This window comes from Oncorhynchus masou, chromosome 12 (assembly GCF_036934945.1).
Source record: "Oncorhynchus masou masou isolate Uvic2021 chromosome 12, UVic_Omas_1.1, whole genome shotgun sequence".
NCBI classification, from domain to species: domain Eukaryota; kingdom Metazoa; phylum Chordata; class Actinopteri; order Salmoniformes; family Salmonidae; genus Oncorhynchus; species Oncorhynchus masou.
This window is the reverse complement of record NC_088223.1, coordinates 71308659-71332438: the sequence shown is the minus strand read 5'-3', so window position 1 is coordinate 71332438 and position 23780 is coordinate 71308659. Positions and strand designations below refer to the sequence as shown.

The 23780-nt window shown below is 45.0% G+C and overlaps 1 protein-coding gene across 1 annotated transcript; it reads left to right on the top strand.

The window, feature by feature from the left end:
* The first annotated feature begins 1488 nt into the window (after nucleotides 1-1488).
* Nucleotides 1489-10788, top strand: ets2 (v-ets avian erythroblastosis virus E26 oncogene homolog 2). Its single transcript, XM_064981877.1, has 10 exons — nucleotides 1489-1708; nucleotides 2553-2622; nucleotides 4002-4122; nucleotides 5349-5468; nucleotides 6486-6686; nucleotides 6885-6959; nucleotides 7410-7613; nucleotides 7792-8061; nucleotides 8238-8356; nucleotides 9051-10788. Exons 2-10 carry the CDS (start codon nucleotides 2560-2562, stop codon nucleotides 9264-9266), a joined length of 1389 nt encoding a protein of 462 aa, XP_064837949.1. The 5' UTR covers nucleotides 1489-1708; nucleotides 2553-2559; the 3' UTR covers nucleotides 9267-10788.
* The last annotated feature ends 12992 nt before the right edge of the window (nucleotides 10789-23780 follow it).

Sequence of the window (23780 nt, the reverse complement as noted above, 5' to 3'; positions counted from 1 at the left end):
CTTTTCTACAGGCATAGGAATTCTCCGGTTGGAACTTTGTTGAAGATTTATGATAACAACATCCTAAAGATTGATTCTATACTTAGTTTGACAAGTTTCTTCAACTTGTAATATAACTTTTTGAAGTTTTCGTCCGACGTTCAGATGGACCTGCATGAGCGTTTGGATTTGTGTACTAAACGTGCTAACAAAAGTAGCTACTTGGACATAAATAATGGACATTATCGAACAAATCAAGCATTTATTGTGGAACTAGGATTCCTGGGAGTGCATTCTGAGGAAGATCATCAAAGTTAAGGGAATATTTAAAATGTGATTTCTGATTTCTGTTGACTCCAACATGGCGGATAATTTTATTTATTTTCCGAGCGCCGTCTCAGATTATTGCATGGTTTACTTTTTCCGTAAAGTTTTTTTTTTAAATCTGACACAGCGGTTGCATTAAGGAGAGGTATATCTATATTTCCATGTCTAACAATTGTATTTATCAACATTTATAATGAGTATTTCTGTCAAATTATGTGGCTCTCTGCAACATCACCGGATGTTTTTGGAACTAGTGAATGTAACGTGCCAATGTATACTGAGAATTTTTTTATATAAATATGAACATTTACATTTAAACAAAACATACATGTATTTTGTAACATGAAGTCCTATGAGTGTCATCTGATGAAGATCATCAAAGGTTAGTGATTAATTTTATCTCTATTTGTGCTTTTTGTGACTCCTCTCTTTGGCTGGAAAAATGGCTGTGCTTTTCTGTGAGTTGGTGGTCACCTAACATAATCATTTGTGGTGCTTTCGCTGTAAAGCCTATTTGAAATCTGACACTGTGGTGGGATTAACAACATGATTACCTTTAAAATGGTATAAGATACATGTATGTTTGAGGAATTTGAATTATGAGATTTCTGTTGTTTTGAATTTGGCGCCCTGCACATCGATCCTGTTAACGGGATTGCAGCCCTAAGAAGTTTTAAATAGACCAACACAAAATAATCAGGCCATTCTTAATGTTCTTGTTCTATAACTTCCTGATCTTTGTTTGGCCCATGTTTTGGATCTAGGCTGAAACATATCAGTGAACAAACATATTGCTGTTGGTTAATTGATTGATTGATATCCTTGAGGAAACTTTTCTCATCTTTTTTATTTATTCTCAAGTGGCACTGCCTTTGAAACCTCAAAGTATAAGATTGACAGGGCCATTCCACAATTGGCTAATATGAATTACTGAGCTGAGTGTGTTTTCGATCAGCATTCATCCCTGACAATATTTCTGGATATGTGCGTCAGAGTTGCTTGGCTTCTGCACGTTTTTAGCCTTAATACATGTTTTATTTTGACAGAACTGCAACACTGTTTACATCCGGTAAAGCGCGTTGAATATGTTCCACTATGATCATTTTCCATTGCTTACTACACGCTCCTCCCACTGAGCTACATAGCGAGCTATGAAAACAGCAAAAAAAAAGCTGCACTTCCTCATCGCCTAGAAACACTCGTCAAGCACACACGAAGAAACAGGGCTGTGTAATTGTTTTGATTTTATACTGGTCAGTGTATCTGGGAGGTACAAATACTCAAATACAGCATAGGATTGCGCACATACAACACTGAATAGGATAAATATTCAATATCGAAAAGGAATACAATTTAACGTTACACTGTTGCTGTTTTGAAGAACAGTCGATCAATTCAACAGGTAGGTCCCTGATTTGTGTCTCTTCTCTCGTTCTTTGATCTATTCCCAGACAATGTGCCATTTGACTCTGTACTGCTTTCCTTAATAGTTTGTTTCTGTTCTACGTGACATTTGCGATAATTGTTTCTGGTGGAATAATAACCAACGGTAAATCCCATTCCATGCCCTTGTGGTCTATGCGAAATATTATTTCAATTAGGGTAATGATCCATTTATCACTGATATTAAATATATCTTTACGAATTATCCAACATGGCCATGTCAATGGAATCACTATTAAATGTGTGGGCGCTAATCTAATATGAAGGACCCCCCCCCCCCCCCCATGAGGGGCCTTGAGTCATTTCGGGACGGATTAAATTTGTGACCAATGAGAGAATTATGCAATACTTCTGTCTCAGACATTCGTGATGTCATAATTATAGTGTTTGTGTAATTGTTGGCCAAACATGTATATTTTTAACATGTTTCAGTAATTCCCCAAACTAGCCAAATCGATAGCCTATTTATTCAATCGTGTTCAGGTTGCTTTGGAAAGTGTGCCAATGCATTAGGATATTGAATTCAATGTGCAGGCTTTATTTATATAATGTAATAGCCTAACACAATTTAGGCACTATTCAAGCCATTATGTGCTCGGTATAAAATAAGACATTGTAATATACTCATATTTATACATTGCATATTTTGTTGTTGCTATTTAGGAGAACAGTTGATCTATAGGTTGCATGTGAATTCATTGTCATTGTAGAGAAACGTATTACAACCCTCAGAGACAGTGTGATGTCATTACTGATGTGTATTAGTGTTGCTCATAAAGTTTCTCTCTGTAATTTACCTGAAGATTACTGATGTGTGACCTCAGCATGGACAAAGTGGCCCCCTTGTCCACTGGCTATCGCTCCAGCCTCAAGGTGAGACTTATACACTAATACAGTAGATAAGTAGGAAAATCACATACACCGTAGTGCTGGAGATGGAGTTGTGTATAGTAGATATAGAACTACTGTATCACAACTGATTCTGCAAGGCTGGATCATAATCCTGCACACCAAATAGCTCTCCAGGACTGGAATTGGAGCACCCTTCACTCAAGGCTATTGGGGAGTTAAGAAAGCACGGATTCCAAATATCAAATATCAGCAGAGATTTATTTTTAAAACCTGTGTGTTGCAGCACACTTGAGTCTGCTATTCTTCTCCCCATAACTTTAACCATAAAATAATACATGAAAAGAAAGAGGACAAAGCCAGGCATATTAAATGTGAAGATAATTGGGGAGCTGATGGAGGAGAGGCTCCAGTCTTTCCACCTTCTCTACGGCCACTAACTCAATTGGTGTCCTTGGTAACTAACAAGAAAAAAGGCTCTCGAGACATTGAGGGACCTGTTTGTGCCAGCCTATTAAACAGTTAATGGATAAAAAAGGATGATGTTTTTTGGGGAGTTATTTGAATAAAAAATCATTGTGCCTTACAGTATTAGACAGGCACACAAATGGCACTTTAGCGTACATCTTTACTATTGATGTCCTAATGATTTGTTAAGGTTTCATGTGCGGCTTGGTTGTATAACGTCATAAGAAGTCTCATCAACATCTGTAAAATGCTGAGATGGGTACAGTGCAGATTCAAGCAGAGCTCATCTTAAAAGGGCTTGTTTTTACCTAATAGAATTGTGAAGAAGAGCCTGGTTTGTCTAACCTGATTTGAAGAGGGGGAACGAGAGAGTGAAAAGGGAGAGAGAAGGATAGAGGGAGGAGGGGGTAGAGTTTGTTTCTCTCAAAAAGCAACAGCCTACGCTGTGTTATAAACCCTCAGAACTGAACTGCTGCCAGCTGCATCAAGGGGAGTTTCTAGTTCTGCTACGGAACAGGAAGACTATGTATGGTCATCCTCTCCCAGCGGTTCAGGGCCAGGCTTAGCTGGGAGAATGAGAAAGGCCTGATGTGTTTGACTAATGATGACAGATTGGCTCTACTGAAAGGGAGTGTCCACATACAGAGTTGTTTCTGTCATTGCTTTTGCCTGCTCTGTTATCTTTTGTCTTTTATCTGACTTTATGTGACTCCGTCTAAAGAAGTGAATAAGGTATTTCCTAAATGATTCACAGTATCTGTGAGTGATCAGGTGTTGGTCATCCGTTCAGGACGATGCTTGTCTCACCTAATATATCCAATTATGTAGACATACAGTAGAATGGGGCTTTCTCAAATCATCAGGCAAAATACATGTTTTGTGTCTTTTAATTTAAACTAACAGTATGTTGTTTTTTATGTGTTTGTCCTCCACAGCGGCAGGCAGCGTTTGACCTTTTTGAAGATCCCATGTCTCTGTTCTCAGGATACTTCCTCCCCACAGATGATGAGCAGTCTTTTCAGGAGGTGCCCTCTGGCCTCAACTGTGTCTCACATGGTACGCCACCACCACAACCTACCAATGAGTGCCACATCACTCTAGCCCTCTACTTTACACCAAAACACTTTCATCACACCAATACCAACTAATCAACCCAGGCCAAAGTTAGACCAAACTCTATTAGGAAGATTATTTGCGAAACATGAGGTGACAAAGTTAACAATGTAGTGATTGCTGGCATACAAACTGTTTTAATTCATGATTAACAGAAAAACAGGTGTTTATTTGTGGTTAACAATTATCCATAACCCAAACTTTGTTAATCAATCTCATCCGGTTGCATGGCAGCTAGCCCACTTAAATTGTCTGAACCCTATTTAGATTTTTTTTGAAGGCCCAATGCAGCTGGGTTTTTTTTCAATCTCAATATTAAATCATTACTGGGTAACAATTAGGTACCTTACTGTAATTGTTTTGAATTAAAATGAAACAAAAATAGCTTCTTTGCAAAGAGCAATTTCTCAAGCAAGAATCTAGCTGGGAGTGGTCTGAGTGGGGAGGGGAAAACTGAAAACTAGCTTTTATTGGCAGAGTGGTTTGCACCTCTATTAACTAATTAAACACCTGGTGATGTCACCAGGCATGCCAAAACTCCATCCTACCTCAACAGACTGACATTTTAGGCGATCTTTTCAAACAGCTCTTGCACTAAAAGGGCATCGTCATAATTTTCAAAATTTCACACTATTATTCTAACCTCATAGTGTGTAAATGTATATAAAAACACAGGGAAATCATAGTTTTGGCTGCACTGGGCCTTTAAATTTAACTTTATTTCTGAGTTTGTATATGTATGAGTAGTGTTTTAAGGCTGTTGTTAGTGTGCACAAAACAGAGTAGTGTACAGCCAATTTGGAGCTGAATCAACTATGAACAGTATTAGGATGTGGCATACTGTACAGTGTTCATTCTTGTTTGCAATGACAGACCTACCTATTGTGTTGAGATCACACCAACTTGTGGTTTGTGTTGCGCAATGGAGGTTATTATACAGATCACTATGCTGAGAGCTTTTCTAAAAGGCCATTGTTCTTATAGCATTGACAGTAAACCCTGCTCATATATGTGTAATCACATACGCAGGCACAAAGGAAATGTGCGTTTTTTACTGATTTGGGTCTTTAAACAATTATCACACTGTTAAAGCAATGTTATTACATAAGAAAGGTCTAGAAAGGTTGATTAATAGAGTAATCAAACATTTGTTTTTGTAAACTCTCCAGACATGGGCCCTTGCTCTGTTCCACTTTTAACCCCGTGCAGTAAGGCAGTGATGAGTCAGGCCTTGAAGGACAGCTTCAGTGGCTTCTCCAAGGTCCAACGCTGCTGTGGCATCTCCAACAGTGAGTCACTTTCTACACCTGCTCAGTCTCATTGTCCTCCCTTTTTCTTAATTTCTATTGAAATGTTTTCTACAAGGATGACAATTTGCTAATTTCCTAGCTAATTTTGAACTGGTTTGGAAGTCAATCATTTTGGGCTAATTTCAAAAGCTTTGCACTCACTCCAGCTTCCACAATAGATTAACTCCTGATTCATACTCGTTAACACCATGTGTGTATGACATTTTCCCACTTGTTGAGTGTTTAAGTCTTTTTCTTTTCTTCCCCTCTTTAAAGGACAGGTTCACCTTTTTTAACCAGATCTCTATTTTTGATGTAAATAGCATGTTATAGAAGTGTCCAGACAATTTCTTTGCGATTTCACTTGGTTTGGAGAAAGAGAGCTCCCCACCAGCAATAGACTTCCTCATTGCTCATTCTGCAATATGGGGCCAACAGATAAACATGAACAAAGGCTCCAAAAACACCCAAATATCGCCTTTTAGAAATGGCAAAGCTCTCAGCATAGTGATGCAGGTCTTTAGATGTTATACACATGAAATTGTGTAATTCCGAACTTTATACACAACTTTATATTCCATTTTATTGGACTCGGGCATTACTTTTCCATGTGCGAGCACATGCTTTCTGATTTCTCATGTCACCACAATGGGAACCAAAAAATACATAAATGCTCGCACACAGAAAAGTATCGCCCATTTCGAAAATGACTTATTTGTTCATGTTTATCCATACTGCAGAACAAGCAATAATGAAGTATATTGCTGGTGGGGTAAGTTTCTCAAAACCAAGTGAATTCGATAAAAAAAGTGTGTCTGGACTCTTCTATAACATGCCATTTACATCAAAAATTGAGATTTGGTAAAACATTTTGCCTGTCCCTTAATCATTAAAAAGTAAGCCTAGTTAAGTCAAATCAAGTCAAAGACTGATTTCCATGGAATTGTGAATTAACTTTTTAGTAATTTAAAATGGCTGTATATTAAGCCATATCTTTTTTCTTTCTCGCTTTCACAGACCCCCATAAGTGGACCAAGCAGCACGTGATGCAGTGGCTCCACTGGGCAGCCAGTGAGTTCAGCCTGGCCAATGTCCACTTCTTTAAGTTTGACATGAACGGCCAGGAGCTGTGTGACCTGGGCAAGGAGAGCTTCCTGGACCTGGCCCCAGACTTCGTGGGTGACATCCTATGGGAGCACCTGGACCAGATGATGAAAGGTAACAGTGGAATATTTTAGTCAGATGGTATTTGTGTGGAAGGAAGATGGGGGGAAAGAATAGGTGGAGTCGTCAGTTTTTTGTAATCAGGTGGAAAGGGTTTCTTTATTCTGTAGAATTACTGTACCCTTTGGCTAAATGATACACTCTAAAAATCAAATAACAGTATTCCTGACTTTATCCTCCGTTTTCCTCCAGAATGTCAAGAGAGAGAAGAATCCAAAAGCCTCAGCAGTGTTGTGCCCTCAGTAACCAACTGGATGAGCTCTGTCGGTGAGTGTCCATTAGAAAAACATACTGAGCACCAGAGGGTTCAAATCCAAGTAAACATCAGATAGACAAAATAGTTTGGCTTCAGCTTCATTTGAACAGAAAGAAGCCTTAAAGGCCCAATTCAGCCATTTAAAAAAATCTCAATATCAAATCATTTCTGGCTAACAATTAAGTACTTTACTGTGATTGTTTTAAATTAAAATGGTCAAAAAGAAACTGTCTGGGAGTGGTCTGAGTTGGGAGGGGAAAGAGAGAGAGGTTAGAAACGTTCTTATGGGCCTATTAACTAATTTACTGTCTAGTGATATCACTATTCCAACCTCAGTGTGGAAATATATATAAAACATAGAAAAATCACGCTTTTGACCTCACTGGGCCTTTAAGCTGTCCAAAGAGGTCTCTGGGGTCTCTGATGAGATGAGCTAAGTGGGCATATGTTCTTCTTTACAGGCTTCAGTCTGGAGGAGACCCAGTGTGCCCTGCAGGTGCCTGACAACAGCGGTAGTCTGCTGAGAGAACTGTTTGAGACTGCGGACAAGACTACCCTGCTGACCCGAGATCAGGAGTTCTCCGTGTTCTCTAAGCCCCAACTGAGCACGGTCAATGTCAGCTACATCAGGAGCAACCCAGACGCAGGGCAACTCTGCAAAGCCTGTGAGTAGGCCAACTCACTGTTGTCTAGAAGCTATTAATCAATGTTAATTCATTAGTGTTCATTTTCCAAGGGAACACATGTAAGCGATTCCCAACAGATATTTGAATTCAGTGATATTTCCTTAACTTGATTCAGTTTCAGTTGAACTAACCATCTCTGTGCTTTGTTTATCTACAGTCTCGTCCCAGGACCAGAGTTTGTGTTCATTGGAGAGCATGGACAGCTTTGAGGGGCCAGAGTCCATGCTGCAATCCTGGGGTAGCCAGTCTTCCCTGGCGGACAACCAGAGGGTGCCGTCACACGACAGCTTTGAGGACGAGTGCAACAGCAGCACCCTGAGCCTGGGGAATCAGGGCCTATCCTTCAAGGACTACGTCCAGGAGAGGAACGAGCCTGTGGAACTGGGAAAGCCTGTCATACCTGCTGCCGTGCTGGCTGGCTTCACTGGTGAGTTTATGAACCCGCTGACACAGTCAAACCCAGCTCATCTTTTATGAAATACTATCTCTCTGTCAACCCCAGTTTCAACTCCAGTTCAAAACAGTACACTACAGTTGTGTATACACAAACGATGCCTTGTGATCGCCGTCTGACACCTATGCCTTTTTTTCTCCTCTCAACAGGAAGCGGTCCTATCCAGCTGTGGCAGTTCCTGCTGGAGCTCCTGACTGATAAGAGTTGTCAGGCCATCATCAGCTGGACCGGAGACGGCTGGGAGTTCAAACTCACTGACCCAGATGAGGTGAGTGTCAATTGGCCTCATACAATATGTGTATATCAGGTTGTGGAGGAGATAGCCACAAGGGTTTACAGTAGGGGTGTACCGAGTACTCTGACAAAAAGAGTATCGCAACGGATATGGAGAATTTTCGGAATGCGATTATGACAAGTATTTTTCTGTAATTAAAATAGTAATTGTCAGTTGCCAGCACGCATCTCTCTGTCCCTCAAAAAGTGTGAAGCCCTTTATGCTCTAAATAACTATTGGCTAGTTCTTCCATCTGTAAGAAACAAGCAGGATATCGTTTGAGCCTGCTGCAACGATTGGATTAGAAAAAGCCGTTCTCCCTCTGCACTTATTTCCCCAGACAGACATACGGGGCGCTCCGTCTCTCTCACTCATCTCAGGGCACATTACACCACTTCTACAAACATTGTGTGTGAATCAGAATTGCTAGTGATTGTTGTTCTAGCTATCAATCTAGTTATATTAGTTATACTTTGCTGAGGACATATGTTTGTTTTTGTTTGTGTACTTACTGAGTAGCTTAAATAAATATGAATACAATTACAAATACGAGTATGACGAGATTGGCAACACCGCTAGTTTGCAGGACTAAAAAAGTCTTCAACATAAGAGCCATCAGAAGACATCAAGATGTAGTGTAAGACTCTGTTTTCCATTGGTGTTTATCATTCTCTCCTTCCTCTTCCAGGTAGCTAGACGCTGGGGCCGCAGGAAGAACAAGCCCAAGATGAACTACGAGAAGCTGAGCCGTGGCCTGCGATACTACTACGACAAGAACATCATCCACAAGACCTCGGGCAAGCGATACGTCTACCGCTTCGTCTGTGACCTGCAGAATCTTCTGGGTTACTCGGCCGAAGAGCTCCACATCATGCTAGGGGTCCAGCCTGACACTGAGGATTGAAACAACTGGTGTTTTATCGAAAGGGAAGGGGTTGGAGATGTAGCCAGTGGGGCTTCACTACCCCAACTTAGCAAAAGTTGCTAATGTTACAGGCCATCTGAAAGTAATTTCTGGTCATTGAACAGGTGGCACTGGTTGATGTCCACTGATAGTGGCTACACTGGTGGGCAGACAGTGAGCATCTCTAATTTGGAGAGGCAGCTCATGTCTCGGCTCTTGCGCCATGAATGTGCATCGTTGTGCAAGCTTTGGTTGAGAGGGGTGCCAGTATTTAAATCAAGCATTCCCTCTGGGTGAAAGTGTTATTGTGCGAGTTGTAATGGATCAGCTCTGTATCCATCTGCAAAGTGGAGAGCTGTTAATTGCACAGATGACAATAGTGATCAATGTAACATAGCTGATTTTTTCATTTTTGCTTTATACTCAGCAAGTATGGTGTTTACGGTGTCTGAGCAGTGGACATTTAGACTTACTGTGAGAGATCTTGAGGTTACCAAACAAGAATGCTTTTGAGGTGGCGAATCCAGCGCCTTAAATAGGAGTTTTGATGGAGAATGTATTCATGATTTTATGGAATAGCTAAGATTGCCTTTACTGTTGTGCTTACTAATGCATTGTCCTGCTGACAAGCTTGCAGCGCAACTGGAATACCAGTCATTGTGGCTATTGCATTTCTCCTCTATCAAAAAGGGAATCATTTAATTATTGTTCTATAAATATGAATATTTTGTCATGTTTGGCGAGTTATAAACAATTCACATGTGAATATGGCTTTAAAGGTTGAATGTAACGGTGTAGCAGCTATCAGAATGTATTTTTGTAGCAGGTTTATCAGGGATAAATTTGTGAATTGATTGTTTATTTATTTTGATGTGACCAAAGCGACATGTGGATGTATATGGTTTATTCTAAACTATAGTTGCATTTTGTTGTATGTTTTTATATTCTGCACCAAAGTGCCTGTGTATATATTATATTGGTACTCCTGTACCTGTTATAAATACGATGAATATTCACTGTGTTTTACTGAAGAAGATAAAGCAGCCTTTTTGAAGTTGTTGTACAGATGACAGACACACAAAAATGGCATAATTTTGGCATGGATCTTATTCCTTCCTAGCCCAGGTGTGTTTATGCTGTTCTCTTAATACTTTTAGTCGTCTTCTATTAATTGATATTGTATAACACAATGACAAGTAAGATCATCTTAAGAATTCTGTTGTTGAAATCTTAATAAAATAGAACATTTTGAACTGACATGTGAAGCCACAGGGTTATTGTATATTGTTTTATAATAGAATGTTGGTCTTGCTACAACATCTAAGCTCTGAATATATAATTGGCAGCGTGACATGTTGTGCTGTTTGCTGTAACTAAAGATGTGCATGTCATCGGCATGCCAAAGACCTGTGTAACTTATTCATCAGAATGACTTTACTTAAATTACTTTGTCAGCATTTCAGTGGTTTTTAAATGGAAAATGGCTTTGACATTTTAATAAAAGCTTTATTTTTATATGGTATTATGTTTCTTTTATTGACTTTTGGTAGCTTAATATAAGGAGGGGTAGCTAATTAAAGAGCTATGGTTTTTAAAGAACACTTAGTTGAGTACCAAAATGGGTGGGAGTTTCTTAAGCCCTTAGGATAAAAATCTGTCACACCAAGAATTAAGAAGTGATTTTTTTAAATTGCCAAAGTACTGGGTTTTTTCTTTGTTTCTCTGTGTTAAATCTATTGTCAATCCACAGCTAGTCTCAATGCACATTAGAGCATTGAAAATTTTATCTTACCTGATACTACATCCATCTCCAGCACCTTTGCCATTTACAAAAATGCCATGCAATGTACGGTATGAATTTCTCACCAGTGCATAGTCTTATGAAATACATTGCCTCATAGTGTATGTGTGCAGGATTTTTTAATTGTTTTAATTTATTTAAAGTTTATTTAACTAGGCAAGTCAGTTAAGAACAAATTATAGTTTACAATGACGGCCTACACCGGCCAAACCGAGACACAGCTGAGTCGATTGCACACCACGATATGGGACTCCCAATCACGTCCAGTTGTGATACAGCCTGGATTCAAACCAGGGTGTCTGTAGTGACGCCTCTAGCACTGAGATGCAGTGCCTTAGACCACTGTGCCACTCAGGAGCCCAACAATGATCAAACAGAGAGACGATATTTGTGAATTTGAGTCTGTTTCTGCCGTAACATGGACTCTTAATAATTCCTGAAACAAGCAAAGGAATCGTCAGTTGCCTAAGCAACGCACCCCACAATGCAGCAGCAGCTCACTATTTATGTGGCTTCAATAGCTGCAAGAGTGGAGGAGAGGAGAAAATGTGCACAAAAAAAACTAATTTGAACAGTTATTAGTAACGGTGACCGTGGTCATTTGGCTGGCCAAATACCGTCATCAGAAATTCCTTAATCATCACAATCCTATGCGTTGATTGACCCAGGCAAAAACACCCACGTAAAAGGATACATTCCAAAGGGAAGGTGCATAACGATGGAGGAATTCAGATATGACGTAATTGTTTTAAGTACTACCCACAGAGTTCTTAAACTACGGTGCGCGACATGTTCAATGTGCCAGTAAATCATCAATGTTCCAGTAAATCAATACAATCTCCTTTTTTGGTTTTTCAAATTGCTGCATCTTGGAGCTAGAATTTGGATCATGTATAGAGAGCAATGTACAATACGGCAAACAATGCCTTTTTGGCAAGTACATGGGGGCCAACATCTTTATGCACCTTCGGCGTTCTATTTACTAAGTAGTTGAGAGAACGGCTCATAATAATGGCTGGAACATAATAATCTCATGATCATTAATCGAAATATGAAATAGTCACGTGAAGCTCTAGCTACATGAGACGTGCTGCCTCTTTCCTTCTGAGAGCATGTGGAGTGAGATCTCTCACATATCTGATATGTCCAGACAGCTCCCCAGTCCCGGCTCTGTACACAACTGTACACAACACACTCTCCACACACAGCCCAGCGAGTCTCTGACAGCTGTGTCAACATGGCCTACACTGGGCCCTGTCGTAGTCCAGGGTATTCACCTACATGACTCAAAGACTCACTGTCAACATCTGTTTCCGCAATAAAGTGTGTGTGTCTGTGCCTGCGTGTGTGATTACACATATATGAGTAGGGTTTACTGTCAATGCTATAAGAACAATGAGTTCTATCTGTATAATAACCTCTATTGAGCAACACAAACCACAAGTTGGTGTGATCGCAACGCAATTGGAAGGTCTGTCAATGCAAACAAGAATGAACACTGTACAGTATGCCACTGCCTAATACTGTTCATAGTTGATCCAGCTCCAAAATTATTGTAGACTACTCTGTTTTGTGCACACTAACAACAGCCTTAAAACACTACTCATACATATTCAAACTCAGGAACAAAGTTCAATTTAAAGGCCCAGTGCAGCCAAAACTGTGATTTTCCTGTGTTTTATATATATTTCCACACTGAGGTTGGAATAATACTGTGAAATGATAATGATGCCCTTTTAGTGTAAGAGCTGTTTGAAAAGATCGCCTGATAGTTCAGCCTGTTTTGGTGGGATGGAATTTTGGCATTCCTGGTGACATTAGACAGTCGTAGATAGTCATAGCAAAATTCTTGCTTGAGAAATTGCTTTTTGTTAAGAAGCTATTTTTGTTTATTTTTTTACCATTTTAATTGAAAACAATCACAGTAAGGTACTAAATTGTAACCCAGAAATGTTTTGGTATTGAGATATAAACGGCTGCAATGGAGTGTTGCAAAATAAGTGTTGCAAAATACATTTAGAAATCTATGTTATTCAATTATTGCACCCACACTGCATGCGCGCGCCAACAAGCGTCTGCGACGCCAAGGGCTAAAATATTTCTGATGCAGATCGCGCTGCATTCCTGCCTCTCCCATCTCCTCATTGGTTTATAGAAGCAGGTACACACGTGCCATCTCCTCATTGGTTATACCCACGTGGGTGACTGAAAGACTAACGAGGTCAGTGCGGTAATGCACCTAATTTATGAAAGTTGCCAATCGCAATATAAAGTCAAGAGAAGAAAAAGCCTGGATGGAAGAGAGATGACTAGAAACGATTCGGTTGACCGTTTTATGTGTGGATTAATTGGCGGAGTAGAGGACCTTGTGCATTTTAGGTAAAATAACAACTCAATGTTTATATCCCAGGACAAATTAGCTAGCAACAGCAAGCTAGCTAAATAGGACAAATTAGCTAGCAAGTGCAAGCTAACTAGCCAAATTGCCATAAATGTTTAATGCTTTTCGACCTGTCCCCAAATTAATGTAATTGGTTCAGAGTTTGTTTTGATATTTTAACCTGCATGTTGTGATCGTGTTTGGTGTGGGGGCACAAATTTAATTTATGCACGATGGCACAAGATGCTGCACGTGCGCAGCCATTTGGGTTACGTGTTTAAGAACAGTAACTAAAGGGCAGTAACTAAACGTACATTTGCTTAACTGATCATACCTCTTAGGATTTTTATGTTGAGTTAACAAAATACATGCCATAAGAATTACAATACTATATTTCTGATCATTTTCACAAACTCTCCCACATCTTATAGTCTTACAAATAATATTGGTAAAAGATAGTGAGATAATACTGCTAAGGAAGTGAAAAGTGAACATAGTGTTTACTGGAAGCAGTAACCTCCATATGACAGACTCAACTCAAGTGCTGCTACAGTAGCAGCACCCACACACAACCTTAACCTAACATGCTGCAACTATTGTGTTGATCCTGCAGTCTAAGACGAACACATGACTTTCTCTGTGCATTGTGTGCCTGACTTAACATATAATACACACTCATCTTTTGTGGAACATGGTGTTCTACAGTGAAGGGCAACACTGAAGTGTACAGAACATGGTTTCTAAGGAATGAGTGGAGGAAGCAGAGTATGTGAGTGCAGTTGAGAGTTTAGAAAATCCTGCTCACAGCGGGCGCTCCATGTCCTTTCCAACCGCTCTGGTAAAAACGACTCCTCACTGCTCCATGATGACAATGGTGGTAGGCATGATTACCGACAACTATGAGACAGCCTATAGGTAGGAGATCAGAGACCTGACAGTGTGGTGCCAGGAAAACAACCCCTTCCTCAAGACAAAGGTGATCGTGGCCTACAGGAAAAGGAGGGCCAAGAACGCCCCCATTCACAGTGGAGCAGGTCGAGAGCTTCAAGTTCCTTGGTGTCCACATCACTATCATGGTGTCCACATCACTATCATGGTCCAAACTAGAGGTCGACCGATTAATCGGAATGGCCGATTATTTAGGGCCGATTTCAAGTTTTCATAACAATCGGAAATCTGTATTTTTGGGCGCCGATTTGCAGATAAAAAAACAACAACAATGTTATACCTTTATTTAACTCGGTAAGTCAGTTAAGAACACATTCTTATTTTCAATAACGGCCTAGGAACGGTGGGTTAACTGCCTTGTTCAGGGGCAGAACGACAGATTTTCACCTTGTCAGCTCGGGGGAGCCAATCTTGCAGCCTTACAGTGAACTAGTCCAACGCAATAACGACCTGCCTCTCTCTCTCGTTGCACTCCACAAGGAGACTGCCTGTTACGCGAATGCAGTAAGCCAAGGTAACTTGCTAGCTAGCATTACACTTATCTTATAAAAAAAACAATCATAATCACTAGTTAACTACACATGGTTGATGATATTATCTAGCGTGTCCTGCGTTGCATATAATCTGACTTAGCATACAAGTATCTAAGTATCTGACTGAGCGGTGGTAGGCAGAAGTAGTCGTGTAAACATTCATTCAAACAGCACTTTCGTCCGTTTTGCCAGCAGCTCTTCCTTGTGCGTCAAGCATTGGGCTGTTTATGACTTCAAGCCTACCAACTCCCGAGATGAGGCTCGTGTAACCGAAGTGAAATGGCTAGCTAGTTAGCGCGCGTTAATTGTCGTTGTGGTGCTGGTTCGAACCCAGGGAGGAGCGAGGAGAGGGACAGAAGCTATACTGTTACACAGGTAATACTAGTGCCTATAAGAACATCCAATAGTCAAAGGTTAATGAAATACAAATGGTATAGAGGGAAATAGTCCTATAATTCATATAATAACTACAACCTAAAACTTCTTACCTGGGAATATTGAAGACTCATGTTTAAAGGAACCACCAGCTTTCATATGTTCTCATGTTCTGAGCAAGGATCTGAAACGTTAGCTTTCTTACATAGCACATATTGCACTTTTACTTTCTTCTCCATCACTTTGTTTTTGCATTATTTAAACCAAATTGAACATGTTTCATTGTTTACTTGAGGCTTAATTGATTTTATTGATGTATTGTAATGACCTGACTAGATCATAAATGAACAATTGTCCAGACAGAGGCTTGAGTTTGCGAATTGACGGTTTATTAAACCAACTTTACACAGGCTACTGTTTGGGCCGTAGCACACGCCAAAAAGATGACAGATAACCCACAAGCCAATCGTGACCTTCTCTTGGGAAGCCCAGATGTAAGAGAGAGAGAACAAAAAGCTGAACCTGGTCTTAACTTCCAATGCTCCACCCCCTGCCCAACCCCCTCCACGCCACTCCGCCAACCACCAGGATGCCCGGCATCAGAACATTCCAGGCATTCCCGTGATTGGCAGATAGCAGGTTGATTGACATGTCGGACCCCGCGAACACCGGGTACTGGTCAGTACAACACAACCACCTCCTAGCCTAACACATTACACACAGCTGTCTGTGCGGGTCGCTACACAGCCCCCCCACCACAAAGTCCCTCGTCCCCGAGGGAACAAACAAAGTCTCTGAAGCGACCCGGAGGTCTCCTTTGCCTGCGTGTCCATGATGGTCGCAGAGTGCCCCTCTAGGAACCAGGGGATGAAGGCAGGGATATGGGGGACAAGGAAGCGGGAATGGGTAATACAGTCCGTGGCTCTGGGGAACCACGCGGTGACACAGGGGGGGAGACAGGGGGAGTGGGCTGTCTGGAGCCTTGTCTGCGGCACCTGAGGGTGGGTGCCTGGAGAATGTCATTGCCAGAGAGGGGAATTGTGGGGGTTCCTGGGGTTTGGGGAAAAGAGGCCCCTCTGTATGGGGCTAACCTGTCCCGGTGCAGTGCCACCTTTCTCCCCCTGGGAGGAAGCTGCACCCGGTACACAACCTCCCCTACCCTCTCCAGGACACTGCAGGGTCCCACCCAGTGACTGTCCAACTTGGGGCATCTGCCTTTTTTCCTTAGGGGGCTGTAGACCCAGACCAGCTCCCCAGCCACAAAGTGCCTTCCCCAGGTGTGCACGTCATAGTTCCTTTTCTGCCTCACACCTGCATTCACCAGCTGCTCTCTGGCGAAGGTGTGGGCTGTCTCCAGGCGGTCCTGGAGTCTCCGGGCATACTCCGGCCCCGGAGGAACATGAGGGCTATCCAGGGGCCGACCAAACGCCATCTCTGCAGGGGTGCGGATCTCTCTCCCCAGCATGAGGAGGGCAGGCGTGCAGGAGGTGGAGTCTTGGACAGCGGAGCGGCATGCCATGAGGACCATAGGCAGGTGCTTGTCCCAGTCACGCTGGTGTTTGGAAGAGACGATGGCCAGCTGCTGTCCAAGCGTTTTGTTGAAGCGCTCCACAAGGCCATCACTTTGAGGATGGAGAGGAGTAGTGCGGGTCTTGTGCATACCCAGCCTCTCACACATGGTGGCGAATACACGGGACTCAAAGTTTCTGCCTTGGTCGCTGTGGATGGACTCTGCAGCTCCAAACCTGCTGAACATCCCCGCTGTCAGGGCGTCGACGATGGTCTCTGCCTCCTGGTCAGGCAGAGCATAGGCCTCGGGCCATTTTGTGAAATAGTCCATGGCCGTGAGCACCCAGCGGTTTCCACTGTCTGTGGTGGGGAACGGCCCAACTACATCCACTCCCACCCTCTCCATGGGAGCCCCCACTGGGAACTGTTGGAGCTGAGCATGAGAGCGGCCTGGGGGCCCTTTCTCGCTGTGCAGTTGTCACAGCGGCGACAAAAGTCCTCCACATCCCTCTTGTGCTGCCCCCAGTAGAAGCCCTGACGGAGACGGCGCAGTGTTTTTGTGACCCCAAAGTGTCCAGTCCCCACCCCCCATGAGTACTCTGGAGCACAGCCTCCCGCAATGCTTTTGGGACCACCACCTGCCACCTCTCCTCTCCCGTAGCTGACTCCTTCCATGCCCGCTGTAGCACGCCATCAGCCAGCCGCAGTCTCTCAAACTTCGACCACAACCCTTTGGTCGCGAGTGAGAGCGCTGTCACCTCTTCCCATGGTGGCCTCACCTGCGCCTCTACCCACTGTAGCACTGGCTGTAGGTCTGTGTCCCGTCCCTGCTGCTGCCGCCATTCAGCCACGTCGACAGTCTGCAGCTCGCAGCAAACAGGCCCGCTCGCCCGACACACTGTGGCACAGACACCCTCCTCTGCCCGCAGCTCTCTCTCCCGTCCCTCTCTCCGTTCACAGTGGCGGCAGCCGTCTGCAGTACAGGGCCGACGGGACATGGCGTCGGCGTTGGAGTGGCGTGCCCCTGCCCTGTGCACCACCGTGAAGTCATACGGCTGAAGCTCCTCCAACCAGCGTGCCACCTGCCCCTCTGGCTCTCTGAAAGACATGAGCCACTGGAGAGCAGAGTGGTCAGTCCTTACAGTAAAGGGCAGACCACCCAGGTAGTACTTGAAGTGTTTGACGGAAGCCACAACAGCCAAGAGCTCCCGCCGGGTGACACAGTAGCGGCGCTCATGTTTGTCAAATGTTTTGCTGAAGTACGCCACCACTCTCTCCCCCTCTGGCCCCACCTGGGCCAGCACCCCACCCATGCCCACATTGCTCGCGTCTGTGTCCAGGATAAAGGGCAAGGTGAGGTCAGGGGGCGAGCACGGGGGCCTCGATCAGTGCATGTTTGAGGGTGTTGAACGCCTCCTCACACTCCACTGTCCAAGTGAAAGCCTTGTCCTTCGGCAGCAGGCGGTTCAGTGGAGCAGCAACGCTTGAGAAGCCCCGTACAAACCTCCTGTAGTACGAGGCCAGGCCCAGGAAGCTCTTCAGCTGACGCTGGTCGGTGGGGGTGGGCCAGTCTCTGACAGCCCCTACCTTGTCCTCCATGGTGCTGATCCCCTCCTTCCCCACTCGGTGGCCCAAGAAGGACACCTCTCTCCTCATGAAGTGGCACTTTTCGGGGTGGAGCTTCAGAACTGCGGCAGCCACCCTCTCCAGCACACGCCGTAGCGCCCCCAGGGCTGACTGGAAGGAGCTGCCATGGGCCAGGATGTCATCGAGGTATACCAGACACTGCTGTCGGGGGATGCCATCCAGCACCCTGTCCATCAAACGCTCAAAAGTAGCTGGAGCGTTGCACAGGCCAAAGCACAGGACCTTGAACTGCCAGTGTCCTCTGTTAGTGGAGAACGCAGTTTTGGCTCTGGCCTCTGGGGAGAGGGGCACCTGCCAGTAGCCACTGCGGAGGTCTAGTGAGGAGAACCAGGAGGACCCCTAACCAGGTCCAGCGACTCATCGATACGTGGTATGGGGTATGAGTCCTTCCTGGTTACCTCATTCAGCCGCCTGTAGTCCGCACAGAACCTCAGCTTGCCCCCCTTCTTCGGAACCATGACGACTGGCGCCGCCCAGGGGCTGTCTGAGGGCTCAATGAAGTCTGCCCGCTGCATCTCCAACACAGCCTTGTCTGCCGCTTCCTGGCGTGCCAGCGGGATACGGCGGGGACGCATCTTGATGGGTCGAGCATCACCTGTGTCAATCTCATGCTGCACCAGATGAGTCTGACCCACCTCTTCCTCACTCAACGCAAAGCTGTCTCTGAATTCAAACAGCAACTGCCACAACCGTTCCTGCTGCTCGGGGTCAAGACCAACACAGTTCCTCCCCATATCTCCCTCACTGCAGACAGTGTCCTCTCCTCTCCCATCTGGGGTAGCTGGGCTGGGGGTTGCGGCCCGGGCTCACAGAGGGCTGTGTCATGGAGGTAGCTGGGGGAATGTAACACACCGCCGTAGGTGACAGGGGGACTGGGGAAAAGTCACACACAGCTGTGGGGGAGGGGGTGCAGCCATGAGTCTCTGCTGCTTTAACTGTTGGAGTAAAGGGTTTGTTGGGTTGAGTGAATGTGACATTAGGGGGGCCATGGTGACTTCCGTCCCTCCCTGGAAGCTCAGTGTGCCCCTATTTAGGTCTAACTGGCAGCCTGTGCTCCTAAGAAAGTCCAACCCCAGGATACAAGGGTCCTGCACAGCCGCCACCCACACAGGATGACGCACAGTCCTGCCCCCTACTGTCAGAGTCATTATTCCCTTCCCTTTCATGGGTGCCAGCTCACCTGTGACTGTGCGGAGCTGCACAGTTGTAGGCTCACACTGAGTCCAACCTGGCACAATATCTGGCCTCACCAGGGTTACTGTGGACCCAGTGTCCACCAGGGCGGAGCAGGGCACCCCCTCCACAGTGACAGGGACATGACAAAAGTCCCCAACACAGGTCCGGCCCACCACAACAACAGGCTCCATCCGCTTGCCCTCGTCTGCTTCTGGGGGAAGTGGAGCCTTGCTTCCCCGTCTGTGCCGGTGGGCTCCTCCTGAAGATGATGGTGGTTGGGATAGAAAGCCAGGGGTCCGCACTACCCGGTCTATGCGGACCCCGAGCCGTTTCCCTGAGCTCTGGGGGACATGGGGCAATTACGGCGCAGATGGCCTGGCTGGCCACAACCCCAGCAGACCCTGGGACCAGGGCTTGTGTTTCGTGCCGCCTGTAGCGACACAGCCCGAATGAGTTTTGTCATTTCGGCCACCCAAGCAGGCTTTTCCGGCTCCGGGCTGCTCTGCCCCCCAGCTCGCACAGAGGGTGTGTCTCCCTGCACCCCCACCAAAGCCCCAGCTGAAGCCCCAGCCCACACCAGCTCCCTCTCCAAAGCCATCTCCAAGGCTGTCTGCAATGACTCAGGATGAGCCAGCTGGGTCTGTATGCGCAGCTCCGTAGGAGAGAGCGCCTGTATGAACTGGTCCCGTGCTAGCTCGCTCTGCACGGAGGGGGCATGTGAGCATATGCCCGCCGAGAGAGGCTCTCAATGTCATTAGCTAGCACCCGTAGAGGCTCTCCAGGCTGCCTGCGTCTATTACTCAGTTCGGAGCGCAGTAGCCCGGGCTGTACACACTGTCCATAGCGCCTCCTCAGTGCTCCCACTAAAGCACCATAATCATGCCTGTCCTCGGGGCTAATCAATATCAAACAGGCCAGAGCTTCATCCGTGAGGCATAAAGCCAACTGCAGTGCCCTTTCTTCATCCGACCACCCCTAAAATGAGCTAACAGTTCAAACTGAGCATGAAAAGCTTCCCAATCCGCCTTACCGGAATACTTCGGGGTCTTAACAGATACGGACGCAGCCGGGAACTGGGCGCCGCCATGTTTGTTTACATCCTGAGCCCCGATTCCGACGCCGCGTCGCCGCCCACTTTGGTCCGCCCACCAGAATCCGCGCGAAATACAGTCGACGAAGCACTCATGCCCGCTTCAGCCGCCATCGCTCTAACGTCCTCCCTCAAGCGGCCTCTGCGCTCACACGCACCTCCTCCTCAGACAGCCATCCATTCACACGTCCCCATACCTCCACCTTCACTTTCGGATTCCCTCGACGCATTTTCAATCCCCGTTCTCACCTACGGTAGCTAGCCACATAAGTCAGCTAGCTAGCTGGCTAACTTGTATCAACGTTTTTACTTCTGACACCAATGTAATGACCTGACTAGATCATAAATGAACAATTGTCCAGACAGAGGCTTGAGTTTGCGAATTGACGGTTTATTAAACCAACTTTACACAGGCTACTGTTGGGCCGTAGCACACGCCAAAAAGATGACAGATAACCCACAAGCCAATCGTGACCTTCTCTTGGGAAGCCCAGACGTAAGAGAGAGAGAACAAAAAGCTGAACCTGGTCTTAACTTCCAATGCTCCACCCCCCTGCCCAACCCCCCTCCACGCCACTCCACCAACCACCAGGATGCCCGGCATCAGAACATTCCAGGCATTCCCGTGATTGGCAGATAGCAGGTTGATTGACATGTCGGACCCCGCGAACACCGGGTACTGGTCAGTACAACACAACCACCTCCTAGCCTAACACATAACACACAGCTGTCTGTGCGGGTCGCTACAGTATTATATTAAGTGAAAATAAGTGTTCATTCAGTATTGTTGTAATTGTCATTATTACAAATACATTTTAAAAAATCATCCGATTAATTGGTGTTGGCTTTTTTTGTCCTCCAATAATCGGTATCCGTATTGGCGTTGAAAAATCATAATCGGTCGACCTCTAGTCGAAACACACCAAGACAGTTGTGAAGAGGGCACAACAATACAATGCCTATTCCCCCTCAGGAGACTGAAAAGATTTGGCATTGGTCCTCAGATCCTCAAAAGTTCTACAGCTGCACCATCAAGAGCTGGTTGCATCACTGCCTGGTATGGCAACTGCTCGGCATCTGACCGCAAGGCGCTACAGAGGGAACGGCCCAGCGTGCGGCCCAGTACATCACTGGGGCCAAGCTTCCTGCCATCCAGGACCTCTATACCCGGCGGTGTCAGAGGAAGGCCCTAAGAATTGTCAAAGAATCTTAGGGGCCTTCCTCGGGAGCCTACAAAAAGTATACTACAATTGCATGCTGGGCCGGGCATGCTATGAGCTCGTGACTTGGAGCGCTACTGGAGCGAAATTGGATCAAGCGAGAAGGCTCACGTTCCAGCATTTAGGAAACTCGCTCTGAGCACCAGTGAAATCGGACATGGTCCACTCCTAGCTCAGCTCCAGCTCCGCTCACATACTCTGGAAGGAAGTAGTCGCATATATGGTTTGAAGGAGTACAGGTCTGTCATCTACAAGCAATTATTACTGAAGCAACTGCTGCTTCACCCTCTGTAATGTGATTCATGCTCATGTTCACATAGTGAATTGTCAATTGAAATTGGCTGATGCCTGCAGCTCTGAGTATGTCCTCAAGTAAGTAACCTATAGATATACAGTGCATTCGGGAAAGTATTTAGACCCCTTGAATTTTTCTACATTTTGTTATGTTACAGCCTAGTTTTTTCCCCTCCTCAATCTACAAACCATACCCCACAATGACAAAGCAAAAACAGGTTAAGAAATTTTTGCAGATTTGTTAAAAATAAGTAACTGAAATATCACATTTACATAAGTATTCAGACCATTTATTCAGTACTTAGTTGAAGCACCGTTGGCAGCGATTACAGCCTCGAGTCTTCTTGGGTATGACGCTACAAGCTTGGTACACCTGTATTTGGGGAGTTTATCCCATTATTCTCTGCAGATCCTCTCAAGCTCTGTCAGGTTGGATGGGGAGTGTGGCTGCACAGCTATTTTCAGGTCTCTCCAGAGATGTTTGATCGGGTTCAAGTCCGCGCTTTGGCTAGGCCACTCAAGGACATTCAGAGACTTGTCCCGAAGCCACTCCTGCGTTGTCTTGGCTGTGTGCTTAGGGTTGAACCTTTGCCCCAGTCTGAGGTCCTAAGTGCTTTGGAACACGTTTTCATGAAGGATCTCTGTACTTTGCTCTGTTAATCTTTCCCTAAATCCTGACTAGTCTCCCAGTCCCTGCCTCTGAAAAACATCCCCACAGCATGATGCTGCCCCCACCGTGCTTTACGTGATGTGACGCTTGGTATTCAGGCCAAAGAGTTCAATATTGGTTTCATCGGACCTTAGAATCTTGATTCTCATGGTCTGAGAGTCTTTAGGTGCCTTTTGGGAAACTCCAAGCTGGCTGTCATGTGCCTTTTACTGAGGAGTGGCTTCCGTCTGGCCACTCTACCATAAAGGCCTGATTGGTGGAGTGCTGCAGAGATGGTTGTCCTTCTAGAAGGTTCTCAAATCTCCATAGAGGAACTCTGGAGCTTTGTCAGAGGGACCATCGGGTTCTTGGTCACCTCCCTGACCAAGTCTCTTCTCCCTTCGCCCTTCTACCCCGATTGTGGTTATTATATAACAGTGTTAGTTAACATTTGACAAATGCTCTACAGTATGCTTTATAAAAAGGGGTGTTTTTGAGTTTCTACCTCATGTCTCAATTGCTCTACAAAGATGAATGGAACCAGCATGCCTGTTTCTGCCACATGGCAAATTCAAACAAGCCACCGGAGGATTCCACTGCGTACTCCAATAACACTGTGATAGCCTTTTTCTGGAAACTCCTTTTCATACCTGGACTGTTACCATCATTGGGCAGCACAACTGATTATTCATGGATTGTGACAATAGGCTTTACAACACACCAGATAGCACAATCTTAAATATCCCTTTTTTACCCTCTACTATCTTTGATAATGGATTCTTAGGAAATATTGACACAATGAGTAAGCCTACCTACAATGAGCATATGGAATTGTCAGACGTTTACTCACGGACTATGTTTTTGCCTCAGGGAGAGATGACAGACAGATAAT